This window comes from Lissotriton vulgaris, chromosome 10 (assembly GCF_964263255.1).
Source record: "Lissotriton vulgaris chromosome 10, aLisVul1.2, whole genome shotgun sequence".
In the NCBI taxonomy this organism is placed as follows: Eukaryota; Metazoa; Chordata; class Amphibia; order Caudata; family Salamandridae; genus Lissotriton; species Lissotriton vulgaris.
Genome location: NC_141698.1, coordinates 1,018,749,311 through 1,018,768,268, shown reverse-complemented (window position 1 = coordinate 1,018,768,268; position 18,958 = coordinate 1,018,749,311). Strand labels below are relative to the sequence as shown.

Sequence of the window (18,958 nt, the reverse complement as noted above, 5' to 3'; positions counted from 1 at the left end):
AGACCTGCTCGCTCCCTGCTTGCCCCTGTTGACCTTGGGGCCTATGCTGCGGGCCCCACCGGTGGTCGGTGGGGGGCCTACAGCGAGCTCCTGTGCCTTGAAGTGGAGGTAAGGAGTGGGGGTGCTGAGTTGGGGTGGAGGACTCAGCCGTCGGTTGGGCAGAAGGCAGGTGCGTGGGGCCCTGGTCAGCTCGGCTTCCTTCCTTTTGCCGTGTCTCCTCCCCCTCTCCCCACTCCTGGCGCACCTCCTGTGACCTGCGGCCAAGGTGGGCTAACCTGGCTGGACCTCTCCTTCCCAAGCCTGGTGCTGTCCGGTACCGTACTCCAGTGATCGCCATGTGCAACAGTATTGGAACTGACATTACCCTTGTGGTCGCTGGGGGTTGTATGGAGTGGAGTCTGGCCAGGGGGTCATTGAGAACCCAGACCTCCCTGGGGGGCAAAACATGGGCAGCGCGGACAGATCTGTGAGAGTCCCCTCCAGCCAGACCAAAATGGACCACTTCACTACCCCCTACAAGGTCGTACAGTGGACTTCCTTGAGAGGTGGCTGAGATCGTTAGTCCCTGAGGGAGCCTTGTCCCCATGGTTTGCGATTGAGCGGGCTCATCGGTCCCTGGCTCCCCAAGCCAACACCGGGCGCTCCTCCCCGCCCGATCATAATGCGGGTTCTTAATTTCAAAGACCGAGAAGCTATCCTGTCTGAAGCTCGCAAACAACAACGACTCCTCCACGAAAATTGCGCCATTTTGATCTTCCCAGATTACACCCGTGAGGTCCAGGGCTAGCGGCGCTCCTTTGGAGAGGTCAAACCAAAGTTAAGGGCACTTAAGATTCAATATCGGCTCCTCATCCCGGCTCGTCTGAGGATGGTATTTGAGAACAAGACACTGTTCTTCGACAGCCCGACGGAGGCTTGGACCTGGGCGACGGAGGAATGCCCTCTGCGGGCTGAGGGTCGTGTCATGGGCGGGGGGATGCGGGGGCGAGGTAGGTTGCTGCGCTCCCTCCCCTCCTCAGCCTCCGTGTAATCACTCCCGCAGGTGCCGTGACCGGAGGCGGGCCCGCTCAGACTCCCCGCCGGATGACACACAACAGCCACCCCGAAAGGGAGGCGTTCAGGTTCGTTTGCCCGACTGGACGATGGAGGGGATGCGTCCCGGCCCTCCGCGATTGATCTTCAGGACACAGACCTCTCCTGTAGACCGATGGTGTTGAGGGACCCTGCTTGAACTGGTCTTTGCCCGCCGGGCCTTGCTCCGCGGCTGGAGACAGCGCACTGTCGCTGATCTGTTCCTAACTTTCCGATGGTCTTTGTAAACACGCATCCACTCACAAGGAGGGGTCCTTCACGCTTCCCCATTCCGAAGCGTTTTAGTTTTGTTGTTCGCCCTGTGTACTGGGTGTTGTTTACTGGGGGGTCGACAGATGCTTCTGTTCTTGAAGTGTAGGGTGGGGGGTGGGGGTAAGAGGGGGTTTGGGAAAGTTATTCCCTGTATGTTGTTCTGCTTTTTGTTGGTTTTTGTTTCAGCTATCATGGAATGACGCAACTTACCGGTGGGAGGGATGGGTGTGTCCCCGCAGTACGCGATCACATGCACCACCATAGGCTCCCAAGCGCATCTGTACACCCAAAGCGCGCGCCCCGCCTAGACCAGGAACCGTCTACTATGACAGATAACACTTCCCCTATGGTATCTCTCCATGTGTTGTCGTGAAATGTCAACGGTCTGCTGGATCAACACAAACGAACAGCGGTTTTAAGGTACGTGCAGCGTTTCTGCATAGATATCCTCATGCTTCAAGAAACGCACCTTTTGGGTAACTGCTGCCCCTTCTTGGCTCGTTATGGCTACCATAGGGTATGGCACTCTGGCTTTTCCAGAGGCTCTCGAGGGGTTGCAATCCTTCTAAGGCGTACACTGCCCTTTGTCCTCTCCCAAGTGGTACATGACCCCCAAGGCTCATCTGTGACAGTTTGTGGATTGCTGGCTGGTACACCCCTCACTCTCATGTCGATATATGCCCCGCCCTCCATGCTTGCGCCCACACTTGCACACACTGCTTCCCTGCTACATAACTTGCCCGCAGGCAACATCGTCATTGCGGGTGACTTTAATGCAGTCTTAGCCCCGGCCATCGATGCATCGGGATCCCCATCTGCCGCTCGGGTGGCGAGTGCGAAACAACTGCGAAACTGGTCTGAGTCTCTGGGGCTTTGGAATGCATGGTGCACATGGCACCCACGCAGCATCCAATTTACACACACCTCCGCGGCTCACCAAACACAAGCGCGCATAGATGCGATCTTTGTGCCCGCGCCAGACTTTTCACAGATTGCTGACGTCCGGATCCTCCCGAGAGGCATTTCCGACCACTCCTCGATACTCCTTAGCTCAGGGCCCCCCCTCTTCCGGCCCGCCAAACATGGAGGACGAATGCCTTGTTTCTCCAGGATATAGATTTTAAGAAGGAGGTAGGGAAAGAGCTTATAAGATACTTTGCTACCAACGAGGGATCGGTAGCCTATACGGGTATCCCGTGGGAGGTTGGGAAGGCGACCATAAGGGGTTTTACAAAACGGCAGCTTAAATTCCAGAGACAATCACAGCAGCAAGAGATCTCGTCCAAGGAAGTGCAGGCGCTTCGCTTGGAACAGCTACTATCCACGTCAGAGGATGCTGCTCAGAACCGACAATTGGCCCTCATCCGGGACAACAATAAGCAATTATCCCTGGATGCGGCCAAGCTCCTTTGGAGGTCCTCGGTAGCAAGAGTTTACGGCTGGGGGGACAAGAACAGTGCGATCTTGCACAGGTTGGCCACATACCCGAGGGCAAACTGTATTATCCCAGAGGTGGCGGATGTAGCTGGAGTGGTGCAATGCGCTCCTGTGGCACTGGCAAATACCTTTGCTGCTTATTATCGGAAGCTGTACACTGCGCAACCCCCCGGGCTGACCGTTGCTGCCCTCCTTGACCGGGGTGGGGTGTGCCTCCCCAGGCTGGAGCCAGCAGCCCAGAAGGATCTAGAGCGCCCCTTCTCCTTGAAGGAAATTGAGGAGGCGATCACCCTGTTTTCCCAGGGTAAAAGCCCGGGTCTGGATGGCCTTCCGCAGGAGTATTACGCGGCGTACCGAGGCACCCTAGCACCCCACCTCGCTAATTTATTTAAAGAAACTGTGGAGAAAGGTTTGTTTCCACCGGAGGCATATATCACCACCATTGTGGTTCTCCCGAAGTCCCAGCCTCCCTCCCGACTGTGTGCAGAGTACAGCCCCATATCCCTCCTTAATACCGAAATTAAGCTTTATGCCACCATTCTGGCCCAACGGCTGAAACCCTATTTGGCCTCATTGGTGCAACCGGATTAATGCGGGTTCATGCCTCAGCGGGGGACCCGCCACTGCCTCCGAAGGCTTCAGCTGGCTCTGGAAAATCGGCACCTGCTTACCCCATACTTGGCATTCCTGTCTATGGACTTCAAAAAAGCTTCCGATTCGGCGGACTGGACATACATGCGAGGCGTGCTGACCGAGATGGGGTTCGGGCCCTACTTCCGCTCTTTGGTTCAGGTCCTGTAGACCCACCCGAGAGCGAGAGTCTTGGTTAACGGGGTACTGTCCGAGGCCTTTCCCATTGCCAGGGGCACTAGGCAGGGATGCCCCCTTTCTCCTGTGCTATTTGCCCTGGCGATGAAGCCCTTGGCGTCCCTGGTGCGAGCTGAAGACCGCCTCCGTGAATGGGAGCGGCCCAATACGGACACGGACAAGATTGCATTATACACGGACGATGTTCTTATCTTCCTGTCCGACCCCGCCTCCTCCGGGCCCCAGTGTCTCCAGATCCTGCATGCCTTCACGCAGGCCTAAGGATTGCGGCTAAACCCTGGGAAGTCTGTGTTGGTCCCCCTTCATCTCTCTAGAGAGTGCTTCCATTGGCAGTCTGCCATACCACTCCGGAGGCAGTCTTTTAAATATCTGGGGATTTGGATCACCCTTCTTCCCGAGCTGGGATGGTCGCTCAATGTGGCCCCGTTAGACAAGAAGCTGCCTCTGAAACCCCTGGGGAGGGCGGCCCTGTTTAAAATGATGATCCTCCCCAGGTTCCTTTACGTCTTACAGAATACTCCCTTCTGTTTCTCCAAGGCTTGGTTCAGGGAACTGGATAGTCTAATCCCCAAATTTCTCTGGAGCGGAGGACGGGTCTGAGTGGCTCTGTCGGCATGGGGATGACGCACCTGTACCTGTTCTTCTTGGCGGTACGCCTACTAGTTGTCTGTGACTGGTTCAATCGGGGCTGGTCGGACCCAGCCTACAGGCTTGAATTGTGTGAGCTGGGGCTTACGAACATCCAAGCCATACTGTACGGGTAACCCATTCCGACCCGATTGCCTGATGTGACGCACTCTGTGTTGTTGGCATGGCGGGCCTCGCTCCGCCACACCACGTGGATGGGGAAGTTGACCCAATGTACTCCCCTGTGGCAGGGCGCTTGGCTTCGGGAGGTTAGTGGGTTGCAGGGGTTTAAAGATTGGGATCTTATTGGTATCTCCCAGCTAGGGGACGTATAGGCAAAGGGCCATATGTTGTTCTTCCAGGAGCTCCAAACTTGCTACTCCCTACACTCGTCCAAGTTTTATAAATATTTGCAGTTGAGACATGCCCTCCACAAACACATCACGGGCGACACGTGGCTCCCCGAATACAGCCCTACTGCGGCGCAGACGATGATGGGAGACTTAGGTAGGGGGGGTCTCCCGTATTTACTGCACCCTAATTAACAACACTCCCACGTCCCTAGACAAATTGAGGGATTAATGGGTGGACAGGGTGGGCCCCCTTGACGAGGCAGACTGGCGTGATACCCTTATGGCCCCCAGAACAGTCACCTTCTCCGCCAAACTCAAGCTGATTCAGCTCTACTATTTACACGCTGCGTATCTCACTCCCCTGCGCATGCATCAAGCGGGTTTGTGCCCAGACGCATTGCGTGCAAGATGTAACCATGCCCCGGCTGACTTCCTCCACTTGGTATGGTTGTGCCCCCGCTTGGGGCAGTTCTGGGGATCGATTGAAGAGGAGCTAATGGAGGTATTGGGCTAGGAGGTTCCTCATGACCCGCGTCATTTCTTGCTGGGGCTCACTGATGGGCTGGATGGGTCCAGGAATGACAAGCTGTTTTTTAACAACGCTATGATGGTGGCCAAGAGGGACATTGCGGTGGCCTGGATAAGCCCCGACCCTCCTAACCTAGAGCGGTGGCGAAGAGGGGTAGACTGGTGTGCAACCCAAGAAAAGGCCCTTTAAAACACCAAGGGGTGTGTCAGGAAATACTGTAAAGTGTGGATGAAGTGGTTGGGGACTGTGGAGGGTCTTGACTAACCTGATTCCGAATTTCGGCTGTGTTCTTTTATGGGGATCGTGATTGGGGAGTACAGTGCTTGTGTGAATGAATTTATACTGATTATTACCGTGTATTGGCTGAATTGTTTACAAGTTTTTAAAATCAATAAAATGTGCTTATCAAAAAAAAATGCACACACACACACACTCACACACACATGACACCTTTCTTTCACAGCTGCAACACAGGAGGATTCATGCTATGGGTCCCCCTGGCATCAAAGAGAAAAGACAGTTTCTTTTTAAGGGCAATTTTATTTCAATAAATACAAACTCCAATATATTAAATAACTTAAATACTATGTGTAGGTCACTGGGACGGAAAAACTTCTGTCAGTGATTCTTGAAGCTCTCTCGATTGGTGGCCGGCACCATCCAGTGAAGCCAATAGTTGTGGTTGTAACAATATGAGATCTCTGTCTCTGCAGTATTCTGTCACACGAGTCTGGTGAGATCTGACCGGACCAGACATCCTCAGAGTACCAAAATAAATAGAATTTATCATCAATATCGATATCAGCATTACATTAAAATTAAATTAAAAGGACAGAGGGTAAAATATAATATTCAAGCAAAGAACGCAAACAGAATGCAACAGTATATATACATTGGATCTGTGCCCGTGCATCCTGAGGGGCGTGGAATCGAGGATCTGTCGCTGTACACATCATCAAGCACTGACTTTCAGGTCAATGCCTTGTTGGAGAGTGAAGGGTAGAAAACATCTGCCTATCAATCCAAATGAAGTATGATGACAAAAAAGTATTGTGAGCTGTCTGTAAGAATGTCCGACTCCACTGCGGTCTGTAAGTCTGTTCTGGTAATGTCTTCCTTTCGGCCCAGTCTCGATGCGGATATACGGCCTCAGATTGTGATGCTTCCATTTCCGGTTAATAAAGTGCAAATGGCAGCTGGCTCAGGTCTTGTGTGGATGCTGCTGTGGTCAGTAGAACAAGACTGGTCGTAGCACGTGGGAGCCTCACACCTGCGCGTTCTTCACGCGCTCGAACGTCTGCATGATGTGGGTGGTGGGGACGCAGCCCTCCCTCACGATGCTCAGGATCCCTGGAAAGAAAGAAGCACAACAGCATGAGATTGAGAGAGTGTGGACAGGTCTGAGGTCTGTGAGCAGCAGAGGGAGGGGAGGAGACAAGCATAATGAGCACATTGGGGATTGGCCCCTCAGGAACCAATGGGTGAAGGAGTACAGGTGGGGCCGCCCTCTCACATGGCATATACCGACAGGAGAAAGCATGGGTCTGCGCCCTCAAGGAGACATTGAATGGCTGGGGCAGGGTGGGATATCATGGAAACAACAAACTGCTAAAACACAGACTCAAAAACTTCCACGGCCAAAATATCTTCCACACAAAACTGTCTCCCTACAAAAATGTCGACCAGCAGTAAACTCACTATCAAGCACTTGGCCAATAAACTCAGATAGGAGATTGAATAGTAAGTTAACTCTGTATTCCTATGATTAGGATGCGAGTCTCACTGGAATTAGGAACTTTTAACAGGTCGAATGCTCTTTAAAGAGACATTTGTGTATATTTGTGTACGTCAATGTTTCATAAATCTGCGATTCCGACGTCTCTATTTTCAGATGGGATCAGAGTAAGAACCTTCAGTATCGCGTAACTCCGGCAGGGTAGGATTGTCCCCGAGAAAGAACGATGAGTTGGAGGAATATAAAGATCCCACCTTGAGGGATATTGTCTTACTGAGGGAGGCTCTGGGTCCATGTGCTGACTAAGTTTGGGTGAATTTTTAATTACTATTCCAAAATTTGCCAAATTTGCGTTAGGAAATTTGCATCATTTCTTCATCAGTGCAGACGGCTTTGAGCATAAAATGTCTCCGTAAGAAACATTTTTGTCTAAGTCGTCTGCCAGTATCTAATGGGACTTTTTAATGTGCAGTATGTACTAACCACCATGAAATTTTCATGCAACCACATTTTACACCGTTCATGTAATTAAAAAAAAAAATGTTTTATCCTCATACATCTGATCCGTATATAAATGGAGAAAGAAGAGATAGCCATACATATCCTCACTTTCCAACCGTTTATGTAATTTTTGCAAAATTTTGTGAAACAAATTATGCAACATTTTACACCAATGGTGCAGACTAATGATAAAGAGAAAGGCTTGTTAATTTGAAAGTGGGGGTCAGGAGTCGGCACAGGTAGGAAAACTCAGGTGGCATCCCTGCAAACTTATACCAAGCGCTTGGAGTTTTCCTCAGGGGCTCAATATAGTGCATCTTTTAGTTACACATTCATTCTGGCCCCTTTCATGCTTCAGCTGTCCCTTCATTGTGGGCTTTGTAGGCCTGTCTGCCTTGGACACCAGGAATGCACTGGACCAGGACTGGTGTTTCCCAAATCTCATGGCAGGTGTTTGGTGGGTGGGGAGGGGGGGTGGGGAGCAGAGCACTCTGTTCACATCCATGGATGCTCCTGAGTCTACTTTGGGAATAGCAGGGGGAGAGATGAAACAGAAACAAGCATTGGTTGAGACCCACCTTCGTCTATCCTCAGACAGTTCACCACCGTGGAGCCCACCATCTCGTAGGAGTCGCCATCACACAGCACCCCCTCCAGCTTGTGTCGAAGACGCCTGGAACACAGAGAGGAAATACAAAATCACTAATTTAAAGTAATCATCGACAAAGGCTCAGGTGCTGGGGATTGAGGGGAAGCTGCAGGCTGGCAAACATCTACCTGACCTCAACCGGTCAAACACACCTGTGTTTAATGCGCCCACATATAGGCTTATGCCAAGCATCTCAAACACCCTTACATATAGCTGTGATATCACAAACACTGTTACCCCTTCCTTCACCTTTCAATAGAACCAGTAAACCACCCACCATTCAGAAGACACCAAGTAACGCTCAACGCTAGCCCAATCCTTAAAAAAACAGAACTCATTCAAAGTAGCACATCACCCATCAATACTCCTACGCTTTTCCTTTAACCTTTCAGAATCTTCAGCTCACGCCCTCAGCAACCCTTGCCCCTGCCCTCAGCCCCTAGCAGCCATCTAGTAACTCTCAAACCCCAGGCACCATCACATCCACAGAAGGTCCAGTCACACCCTTTTCCTGAATCCAACCCCTGTTCTGAGTGTGTACTCACGAGATGACCATGTCATGGTGGGTGCTATCACACTCCCCGCTGGGATTGGCAGATGTGATGGCCAGAGGGCCGGTCATGTCGGTCAGGTGGGCAGAGATAGTGTGGTCCGGCACTCGGATCATGATGGAGTCTTTGGTGCCCACAATGTCATAAGCTGGTCCAACTCCTGCAGGAGGAGAAAATAACAAAATTAATCCGCAACATGCCAGGTGTGAGGGAGTGAGCATTTGTGTTTGACTGTATTTATTTACTCTGCATCCTTAACTGAGGTGCTGTATAGCAATTCCACCAGATGCAGCCCTAACAACTAAAGCAGCATTTTCACCATAATGTCAGTGCCTTGGAGGGGTGGAGCCTCGTGCCTAGAAGTGCCTAAGAGGTGCTTCTGGCTCCGCCCTGCCCCAAGCCCTCTCCTCCAATAGAAAGCTTGCTTGAGGCTGTTGCTGATGTCCTGTGGTGTTTTCACACTCCTTAATGGCGGGGGTAGTTCAAAGCCTCCGGAGCAAGCTGGACATGCACAGTTTAAGTGGATTCCAGCGTGTTTCTCTGTCACCGTGTGATATCGGCTCCTCACCGGATGACCGTGTGAAGGGAGCCGATGTGGTGGGTCACACGGTGGCACCATTGGAGCTGGCAGGCCTGCAGATGACAGTGCTTAATTTGAGCTGATGTTTGAATGGTTTCGCTTCGGAACACCGACACTTAATTGAGGTCCTTGGAAACATGATTTCACTGGTTGTGCAGTGGACAGACATTTGTACATTTAGTATGAAAGAACTTGTGCTACTACGAAAGTATTACAAACTGTGAGAAACATGCACACATTGGTTTGTTCTGTCTTGACAGTCCAGCTGTCGGCAAGACACATTGTTATAAATTGTTTACAATAGTCTCCAACCAGAAAGTATTTATCCCTCATGTCATCCTAATTTTATTGCTGTTTAGTGTATCAGCCTGCCTGCATTAGGGACAATTTTACAACAGCAAAGTGCATTGACTCATCACACAATAAATTATGTATCTCATGCATGCACAGAATACAAAAAATAACCCTTCTTTGTTTTGATTTGTCATTGCTGCAGGGTGTATTTAATGTTTTACTCAGGACCTGTGCAAGAGTCACATATATTTATATGTTTACACAAACACACATGCATACACTCTCAGACACACAATATATAATGGTGCACAGTCCAACTCTTTAAAGCAGGCATGCTCTGGTAAAGTCAATAGGGCTAGCTTTAAAGTGGTAATAAATGGAGAAAAGTAAAATCACAAATGCAGCTTGCTTGCATTAGTTCATTAATGTCAGACCTATTGATGGTGCCAATGCTTGTTATTTCAATGTCATTATTACGACAGAAAAGTGATTATTATTAAGTCACAAGGGACCTCTTCCAAACCCTGCCACACCCCAAGCATGAAATGAAATGAAATGAAAAGAATTTTTATAGAGCGCGAACAGCTGCCCTGAGGCTTCCAGGCGCTAGTGAATAGAATGAACCTTCTGCTGAAGTAGATCACTGGGGGGGTAGGTTATTTTTAGTTAGAAAGAAAGGTTTTTAATTGTTTGCGAAAGGTTAGTAAATTGGGATTGGACCTTAAATGGAGGGGGAGAGAGTTCCACAGCTTGGATGAGTTGTAGGAGAAAGAACGGCCTCCTGCCCTGGATCTTCGTATCTGTGGGACAGCGGCTAGGAAGGCTTTGGAGGAGCGAAGCTCTTTCTTGGGGTGGTGAGGAGTGACCAGAGAATGATTGACCGCAGGGCCGGATTTCCAAAAGGCTTGGTGGGTGATGCACATGGCCTTGAACTTAATTCTTTCCCTAACGGGGAGCCAGTGCAGAGTTTTTAGGCCAGGGCCTATAGGGTTTCTGCGGGGGATTCCAAGCAGTGTGCGGGCTGCACAGTTTTGGATCCGCTGAAGTTTGTTCAGGCAGTATTCAGGTGCCCCTAAATACAGGGCCTTGCTGAAGTCAATACAGGACTGAATTAGACCCTGGATGACTACCTGTTTTGCCTCGAAGGGGAGAAGTGGGAGGATTTTTTTCATCATCCTGATCAGACCAAAGCATGTTGCTGATGGTTTGGTGACTTGTGTGTTGAATGTCAGGGATTTGTCTAGCCATATTCCAAGGCTTTTTATGTTGTCTCTGGGTGTAGGGGGGGCACCTAAGCTGGGGGGCCACAGTAGCTCTATGGTGGAGGGGGCTGAGGGGCCGAGGAGCATAAGCTCGGTTTTATCCCCATTGAGCTTTAAGCATGACTTCGTCATCCAGCTCTTTACCTGTTCCAGACAGGGAATCAAGCTGGTCTGTGCATGCTGACTGTTCTTGTGCGCAAGGGAGACCACTAGCTGGGTGTCGTCCGTATAGGTAACGTTCTTAATACCATGCGGACGAACAATCTCAGCCAGTGGTCTCATGTATGCGTTGAAAAGCGTGGGGCTTAGAGAGGAGCCCTGCGGCACCCCACAGGCTTGCTTGAGGAGACTGAGGCTCCTTCGAAGACTCGGAATGTACGGTCTTTTAAAAAGGACTTGAGACAAGCCAGGGCTTCTCCTGAAATTCCCAAGCTCAGGAGGTGGTGAAGGAGGATTTTGTGGTTCACCGTGTCAAAGGCAGCGCTCAGGTCAAGGAGGATCACTGCCACTGATCCCCCTTGATCTAGGATCCGCCTTGCTTCCTCTGTGACTCCCACCAACGCCGTCTCCGTACCATGCTTGGGACGGAAGCCCGTTTGGGTGATGTCAAGCAGGTGGTTGCTCTCGAAAACCTGTTTACGGAGGTGTTAATGTGTTTTTCGAGGATTTTGCTTGCCCAGGGGAGCAGTGAGATAGGGCGATAGTTGTTGAGGTTGGCAGGATCGAGGTGAGGTTTTTTTCAAGAGTGCTCGAACCCTGGCATGTTTCCATGTTAGTGGAACTGTGCTGGTCACTATCGAGGAGTTCAACAACTCCAGTAGTGTAGGAAGAATCACCTGGCATGGGCACTCTCTGTTGTTTCTCCCATTGGTGGTTTGGGCCAGGGAGGGCCAGGCCGTAGCTTGGCTTCCATCGCGCCTCCTGCTCTACTATTCACTGATGTAAGGCCGCCGGGGCAGGGGACTAACACAGGCCCCCGGAGCCTCTGCGGCGCAGGTGGCCCCAAAGACATCAGAGACCCCAAAAGCTTTAGGTGGGCCCATTTAGCCAATAGCCAATGAATATCTGTGAGATATGGGAGACTAAGGGGCTCCTCCTTACACTCTGTAGGGGGCGCCATCATTATGCGTTACGCCACTGCGCCTGCCTGGCCTGGCACTGACATGGCCACATTTAGATTTAGAGTTGGATCTCCAGTCCAAACAGACAAGAGCCCCTGTGTTGTCTCATGGAAGAGAAGGAATCTGTCCCATAATGTTTTCAACTGAGTTCTGATTCAGTTTGTTTTTCATTACAAATGCTGGACTACAAATACCAGAATGCAAAGTAAAACAGCATCTAAGAAGCTACACACACAAAACAGGAAACGACTCAGCATCAATATATTGCTGCATAAATGTGGAATGATGGTTACTTGAAACAAAGGACACTATGCAATATATGTATTTGTGTTTATACAGAGCTGCACAGATCCAGCTGATGAACTGAAGAGCCTGAGACCTTACAAGAAAACCAGAAGTTAATGCAAATACTTATATAAGAACTGTGTAAGGAGTGTGGTCTAAACAACCAACAGCTGCATGAGTTAGGGGCCTGTACACAGAATGGGGGGTCACTGGACCCTGATATGTACATGCAATGGGTACTTGAGATGGGGGGTCTGTGGGGTTTAGGGGTGAATGTGCATGTAATACCGGCATGAGATTAGAATCTGTAGACATAAATGGGGTGACTGTACCCTGATATGTATATGCAATAGCTACATGCGACAGGGGTCTGTACACAGAATGGAGGTCACTGGACCCTGATATGCACATGCAATAACTACATGAGATGTTGGACTGTACACAGAATGGGGGTCACTGGACCCTGATATGGACATGCAACAGTGACATGAGCCGGGAGTCTGTAGACATCAGGAGGGTGAATATACATGCAATACCTGCATAACAGGGGTCTGTACACATTAAAGGGGTGACTGGACCCTGATATGTATATGCAATAGCTACATGCGACAGGGGTCTGTACACAGAATGGAGGTCACTGGACCCTCATATGCACATGCAATAACTACATGAGATGTTGGACTGTACACAGAATGGGGGTCACTGGACCCTGATATGTACATGCAATGGGTACATGAGATGGGGGTTCTGTACGCATTGGGGGTGAATGTGCAAGTAATACCTGCATGAGTGGGGGTCTGCACACATTAAAGGGGTGACTGGACTTTGATATGTGCATGCAATGGGTACATGAGAAGGGGTCTGTAGACATTGGGGCATGAATGGAGTGTAATACATTCAAACAATACCTACAAGAGTTGGGAGTCTATAGACATTGGGGGGGGGTGAATGGAGTGACAGGTGGGTGTAATACCTGCATGAGATGTGGGTCGGTACACATTGGGGGTGCGGGGTGAATGAAGCATGATCTAGACAAGCAGCACTTATATGAAGTGGCCCACCCCTGAACGTCCCCAGGCACAACTTCTGGCATGTGTAGCCCTCACCCCTCTACCCTCCCCAGCCCACCCCTCTTTGGAGAAAGAAACAGACCATGCAGAAGAGGTCACACTCACCCATCCTCTTCAGCCACTCCCCCTTCTGGACAATGCAGCTGACACCCCCAGGGTAGACGCTCCCCATGAAGTCCCACAGCAGGGGGCTGAAGGGGGGTCTCACGGCCCGCAGCTGGTCCAGGTGGGAGATGCAGATACAGATGGGCTTCTCCAGGGGTCGGTCCTGCAGAGGATGTAAGAGAGGGGAGAAATGATTGGTTTAGAGAGAGAAGAGGGAGGTCATGACCTTCAGACATTCTGTGCAGGGTCACGTGATACCTAAAAATGAGCTTAGACCCAGTCACACCACCTCTGAAAATAAACTAAATGTCTCTAGTGCTAGCCAAGAGATTGTACAAGTTAAAAGCCTGTGGGACCTTGTAATGACCTACAGCGGACAGACACTGGCCACAGAAGTCAGTGCTTTGGAATCTGCACAGTGGGTTCATAGTCTGAGAACGCAGACTCGCTGTGTGCTCTGGGGCATTAGCATCTTTCTTGTGCATGTGATAGATTCTAATTGGTCACTTCTGGCCCCGAAGCAGGATTTTCTCCTGAGGCCATGCGTGGGCTGAGCCCTCGGCTCCCTTATCACCCCCATCCAGCACTCTCTGCACAGGATGATCTGATAACAAGTACCCTGGCTGCTTCCAATAATTAACTAAGTTTTGACACTGGAACTTTCTATGCAGATATTACCATGGTAACCCCGCACCTGCAGAATGGTTTTACCCTGACGTCTCCATGACAATATCTCTATATATACATACTCCAGGCTGGTATCGCCATGGTAATCACACCCCTGCAGAATGGTTTTGCCCTGTAATTTCCATGTCAATATTTCCAACTATACATACTCCAGGCTGGTATCACCATGGTAATCACACCCCTGCAGAATGGTTTCACCCTGACGTTTCCATGACAATGTCTCCGCACACAGGGTGATTTCTAACTGTTCTGGTAAAAGGGGTCCCTTATTCTTCAATGACAGAGCATCTGTCTCGGACTCGGTAAATTCCGCTGGAAGTCCGCCCCTCGGTGCTCACCTTGATGGTGTAAATCTTCTGGATGGCCTCGGGGTGTTTGTAGGAGGCCGCCAGCGCGTAGACCGTGTCTGTGGGGACCCCGCACACCCCACCCTTGTCCAGCAGGGCGGCGATGGTCCTTAGACTGCCGGTGCGATAGGAATCGGGGCACACGCAGGAGTCGGACGCCTCAACTTTCTCCTCTGACTTCGTTTCCTAAAAAGACAGAGAGCAGACAAGGAGTGAGACAGCGCCATCTACAGCTGCCTTTGAGCAGCACATGCACATCACAGAGTTAGAGGACAGAGATGGACTTATATTTGAAATACATATCGGAAAGAATAGTGATCGTAACATATTGCATGCACTTATCACTGTACCTTGAAGAAAGAGGGTCCCATGGGAATTAGGTCCTTGCTGAAAATGCAGTTTCCAAGAGATGCCGCCGCTCCGTAGATACAGACGACACTGAAGACGGACAATATAGTGACTGAAAGTAACACAAAGAGGGGAAAATTAGACATAATGTTCATAAAATCAACAAAAGAGACAAGTGTGCTGATCAAGTTAATGTTAAACCAAGACGGGGTTCCCTTCAGGAGGGATTTCAAGAAGGGAAATGCCACCCAAGGCAATAAAATAAAAACATAAGACAGATTACTTTTTACTAATTTTCTGTCTGTACGAAATTAAGTGTGGTAAAACATTTAAACTGGTACAGGAACTCCTATCTTGGTTTATACTTAATTATCCTGGTTCCTAGTGTTATCGGGCTCACCTCAACTCTTCGTATTATAAGAAGGTGATGTTAAGGCAGCAGTGGAGAGACAGGTACAGAAACTAAGACACGTGGAGGTCTGGCAGAGAACTAGACACATGTCAGGTTTGTGACTGACTCCATTCCAGCCCACCTTGCCTTGAAGAGACCAACTCTAGCAGAGTCTGACACGTAACTGACTGTTCACCCCCCACAGCCCTTCAGAAGCACAGGCTTGTCAGGCGCACTCCAGTCCTTTCTACAGACCACTTCCCTTTAGCCCCCACCACATGGCATTTGGACTCGGGATGGCACTTGATCGATATTGCCTGTTTATTAACCCTTTAGAGATCACTGACATGCATTAACACACAAGAGGAACCCACAGTCAAGGCGTCCACTTACTCTCGAGCGCGAGGGGCATGCATTCCAAGGTGAAGAGCAGGAAACAGACCATCGCCGCCTCCATCAGCAGCGCGAGCAGCACCAGCACCACGTTGGCATAGGCGACTGTGGAACAAGCAGAACAAGATGGCGTCAGAGGCCGGAAATGACATATTTCAGAGGTCAGCGGGGTTCGCAGTTGTTTAAGTCTTTAGATGAGGACGCTACGATGCCCCTGAACTGTCCATATGGACCATCGAGGGACAGACTCCGGCCTATACCCACTGCAGCCGGAACGTTTTAAAAATGACTATGTTTCCCAAGGTATAGTACCTGTTCCGGGCTATACCTCTTCTCTTAGAAGAGAGAGTGATTAAACATCTTGAATCGATCTTCATAAGGTTCATATGGCAGTATGGCAAGGTCAGACGCTCTAGGCCACCTGGGCCGCAAGGATTCAACAGAGGGATGAATGGACCTCGGTATCTGGAGAGACTTACCCAAGGATATCAGGAAGACATTGATGACCAGGAAGGTGACGGCACCAACAGTGAATGCACCATAACTGTCGACGTGGATATTCAGCAGGGGACCTGGAGAGGGAAGAGGAGGGGGGCAGAGGGTTAGTCATGGATGAAACAGAACACAGGAAGGAGCTCTTCCTTCAAAGGCAGGAGAGGGCCAGGAGCAGAGACAAGAGATGGAGAGGACCATATACTGTCAACACCTCGATCATCTAACAGCCAATCATGGGGCTGGATGTTGACTTTTGATGATGTGCAAAACTGTATCTTCCTCCCCACCCTGAACAGGTGCGCCCCGATTTCTTGATACACACTTCCCTGAGCTCCTTATCCCAGTATAAGGCGTTTTCTCGCATGAGTCAGAAGACAAGCGAAAATTACATTCTGGTAAATATGCCCCAGGGTACAAGAAATGACCAGTTATTTGAACAATGATATTCATGCCTTTTAGTTCTTCCCACACCTGGATTATCAACAATAGTTTATCAATAGTTTATCCAGACCTATTAATGGTTCCATAAGTCATTAGTCCCCTCCTAGTGGCCACCTCCTCTTCAACCATTTGGCCCCCACCTGGCAGCCATCACATATGACCCCTCCCAGGTACTTCATCAGGTCACAAGGGCCCCCCAGTCAGACAAAGAATGCATGTGATGTCATCAAGAAACTACCTGCATGCATGGCTGCTCCAAATGAAACCAATAACCAGAAATATACATCCCCCACTGCCCCTACTGGTGTGCCTGAGGATCTAAACCACTCAGAAGCTTCATGACACTGGATCCCTAGGACTTTTGTGAATACATTTTACACATTGTAAAGATTAGGAGATCATAAGTTACCTGCGAGTCGTAGCCACGCCCATGTGGCCCATACAGCAGCGTAAAAGAATGGTAGGACCGACCCAAATCTTCGCCCTCTCTGGACCACGATCCTGCAGACGTACAACTGGAAGAGAGCGCCGGGGATCAGCACCCAAGGGATGGAGAGGTGGGCTCTGGTGGGGTCACTGAGGGACCCCTGGATGGCAGAGAGTGATGCCAGGCCATTGCAGAAGAAGAAGAGGGCATCAGGGAGCTGGCATCTGGTGGTGCTGACCTCCTGGCCCTCCTTAGACCTGCTGGTGACGCGCTTCAGGCTCAGCAGCAAGTCCTGGAGCGTAGCCGATGACATCACTTGGGGTCCAGTAGAGATCAGCGACTTATCAGCGATGGAGTTAATGAGGCTGGCAAAAGTGGCGTAGAGGGAGGTGGCGGTGTAGATGCTGCAGACCACTCCGAAGAAGATATGGGATCCCAGGAGTGGAATCTGGTGGATGGTGGAGACCATGAGGAGGAGGAAGCATGAATTCTGCAGCACCTCCAGGAGGTCTCTGTTGAGGGACATCAGGCAGAGGATGCAAGCGGCGACCAGAAAGAACCAGCCCCCCACCATGCCCGCTCGGCTCTTGTCCACATTGTCCCCCGTGAGGAGCACTGTGAGGATGAACTCTTCCCAGGACATTAGCAGCCAGAAGAGGCTGTGGAGCCCAAGCTTGGTGGTGTGGTAGACGTCTTCTCTCAAGTAACTGTAGTAGCTGGCGCAGAGCTGGGACAGCGCATTGATGCTGACCCAAATGGCGCCAATGTAGAAGGTCTTCATGTACCCAAAGCAATAAAAGGCAAAGATGAGCGAGGCCACCGCGTCGGCGATGTGTCCCAAGGCCATGGGCTCCGCGTACTTGGAGTTCTTCTTGGTCTCCTCCCCGATGCCACTGGAAGAGGTGCTGTTGGCCGAGCCCAGAAGCAAGACGCTGAACAAGGGGTTCCCGAAGCCTGGAAGGACGTACCTCTGGGTCAGACCCTTCAGGAGCAGAGCAGTGGCGCCATAGAAACCAAACAACACGATGAGCAGCTCCAGGGTCCCCGAGACCACCAGCGCCCACTGTCCGAAGAGCCCCACCGCCTCGAAGACCAGCGTGAGGGTGATGGCGCCAAACACGAAGGGCATGACGTAGTTAACGGTGGCCGAGCAGAAGGAGAGGATGAAGGCGACGGCGGTGTACGCCACCAGCCCTGCTACTGCGCTCTCAGCAACCGGAAGCGGGGAGGCGGCCATGATGGTCTGGCTGCTAGAAATGTTCAGGGTTTGTGTGGTGTTGTGGATGGTGGGGTACGCGCCCAGGGCGACACGTGTAGCCCCGTAGCTGCTCCAGAGGGCGGCGAATGCCACAAAGGCGGTGCTCCCAAGGTGATCGTACTTCCGGAAGCACAGGAAGCCTGCAATGAGCTGTGTCAGTCCTCCAATCAGGATGAGATGGACCCCTGCAAGAGATAACACAGGCATTGAACAACGCGTGCGTGTGTGTGTGGGTGCGCAAGTGTGTACCCCCTCCCTCCAAGTGTCCTATGCATGTTATCCCAGAGCCACCTGTAACTCTTTGTGTGATCTGTGGCTTCCGCACTCACCTGCCAGGATGTTCTCCACCCCTTCAGCGTTCACTTTGGTGTGGAAGGAAAAGAAGTTCTGTAGGGCCACCAGGAAGGCGCTGATGACGTTGGCGAGGAAGCCCATGACGGATGGTTCACTGTAGTAGACAGAGGCGAAGCCTTCCATGTTGAGTGGCAGACCTGGGGAGGGGAGAGAGGGCAAAAGATAAGAAATTAGCCACAGGTGAGAGGGAACTAGAGGTGAGATTGGGACAGGAGGTGAGAGGGAACAAGAGGTGAGATTGGAACAGGAGGTGAGAGGGAACAAGAGGTGAGATTGGGACAGGAGGTGAGAGGGGTAGGGGGTAAGAATGAGATCGAAGACGGGTAGCTGGGTGGGTAAATTGGTGCACAAGGTTAGATGGGGAACAGGGGTGAGACAGGAGGCGGAGGCTTAATATCAGACAGAGGTGAAATGGGAACAGGGTATGAGCGTGGGACAGTGAGTGAGATGGAAGACACATGTGAGTGGGAAAGTGAGTGAGATTGAAGGCAGATTAGAGAGGGACAGTGGATGAGATGAGAGTCATTTGAAAGTTGGACAGTGAGT

At 50.8% G+C, this 18,958-nt stretch overlaps 1 protein-coding gene across 1 annotated transcript; it reads right to left on the bottom strand.

Moving 5' to 3' along the window:
* Nucleotides 1-6,382: 6,382 nt before the first annotated feature.
* On the bottom strand, nucleotides 6,383-18,535 carry LOC147689223 (uncharacterized). Its single transcript, XM_086940039.1, has 10 exons — nucleotides 18,388-18,535; nucleotides 16,783-18,243; nucleotides 15,917-16,009; nucleotides 15,438-15,542; nucleotides 14,656-14,765; nucleotides 14,297-14,491; nucleotides 13,272-13,434; nucleotides 8,549-8,714; nucleotides 7,933-8,027; nucleotides 6,383-6,468 (listed from the first exon to the last, which is right to left on the bottom strand). The coding sequence occupies exons 1-10, from the start codon at nucleotides 18,533-18,535 to the stop codon at nucleotides 6,383-6,385; spliced, it is 2,622 nt and encodes an 873-aa protein (XP_086796165.1).
* Nucleotides 18,536-18,958: the final 423 nt, after the last annotated feature.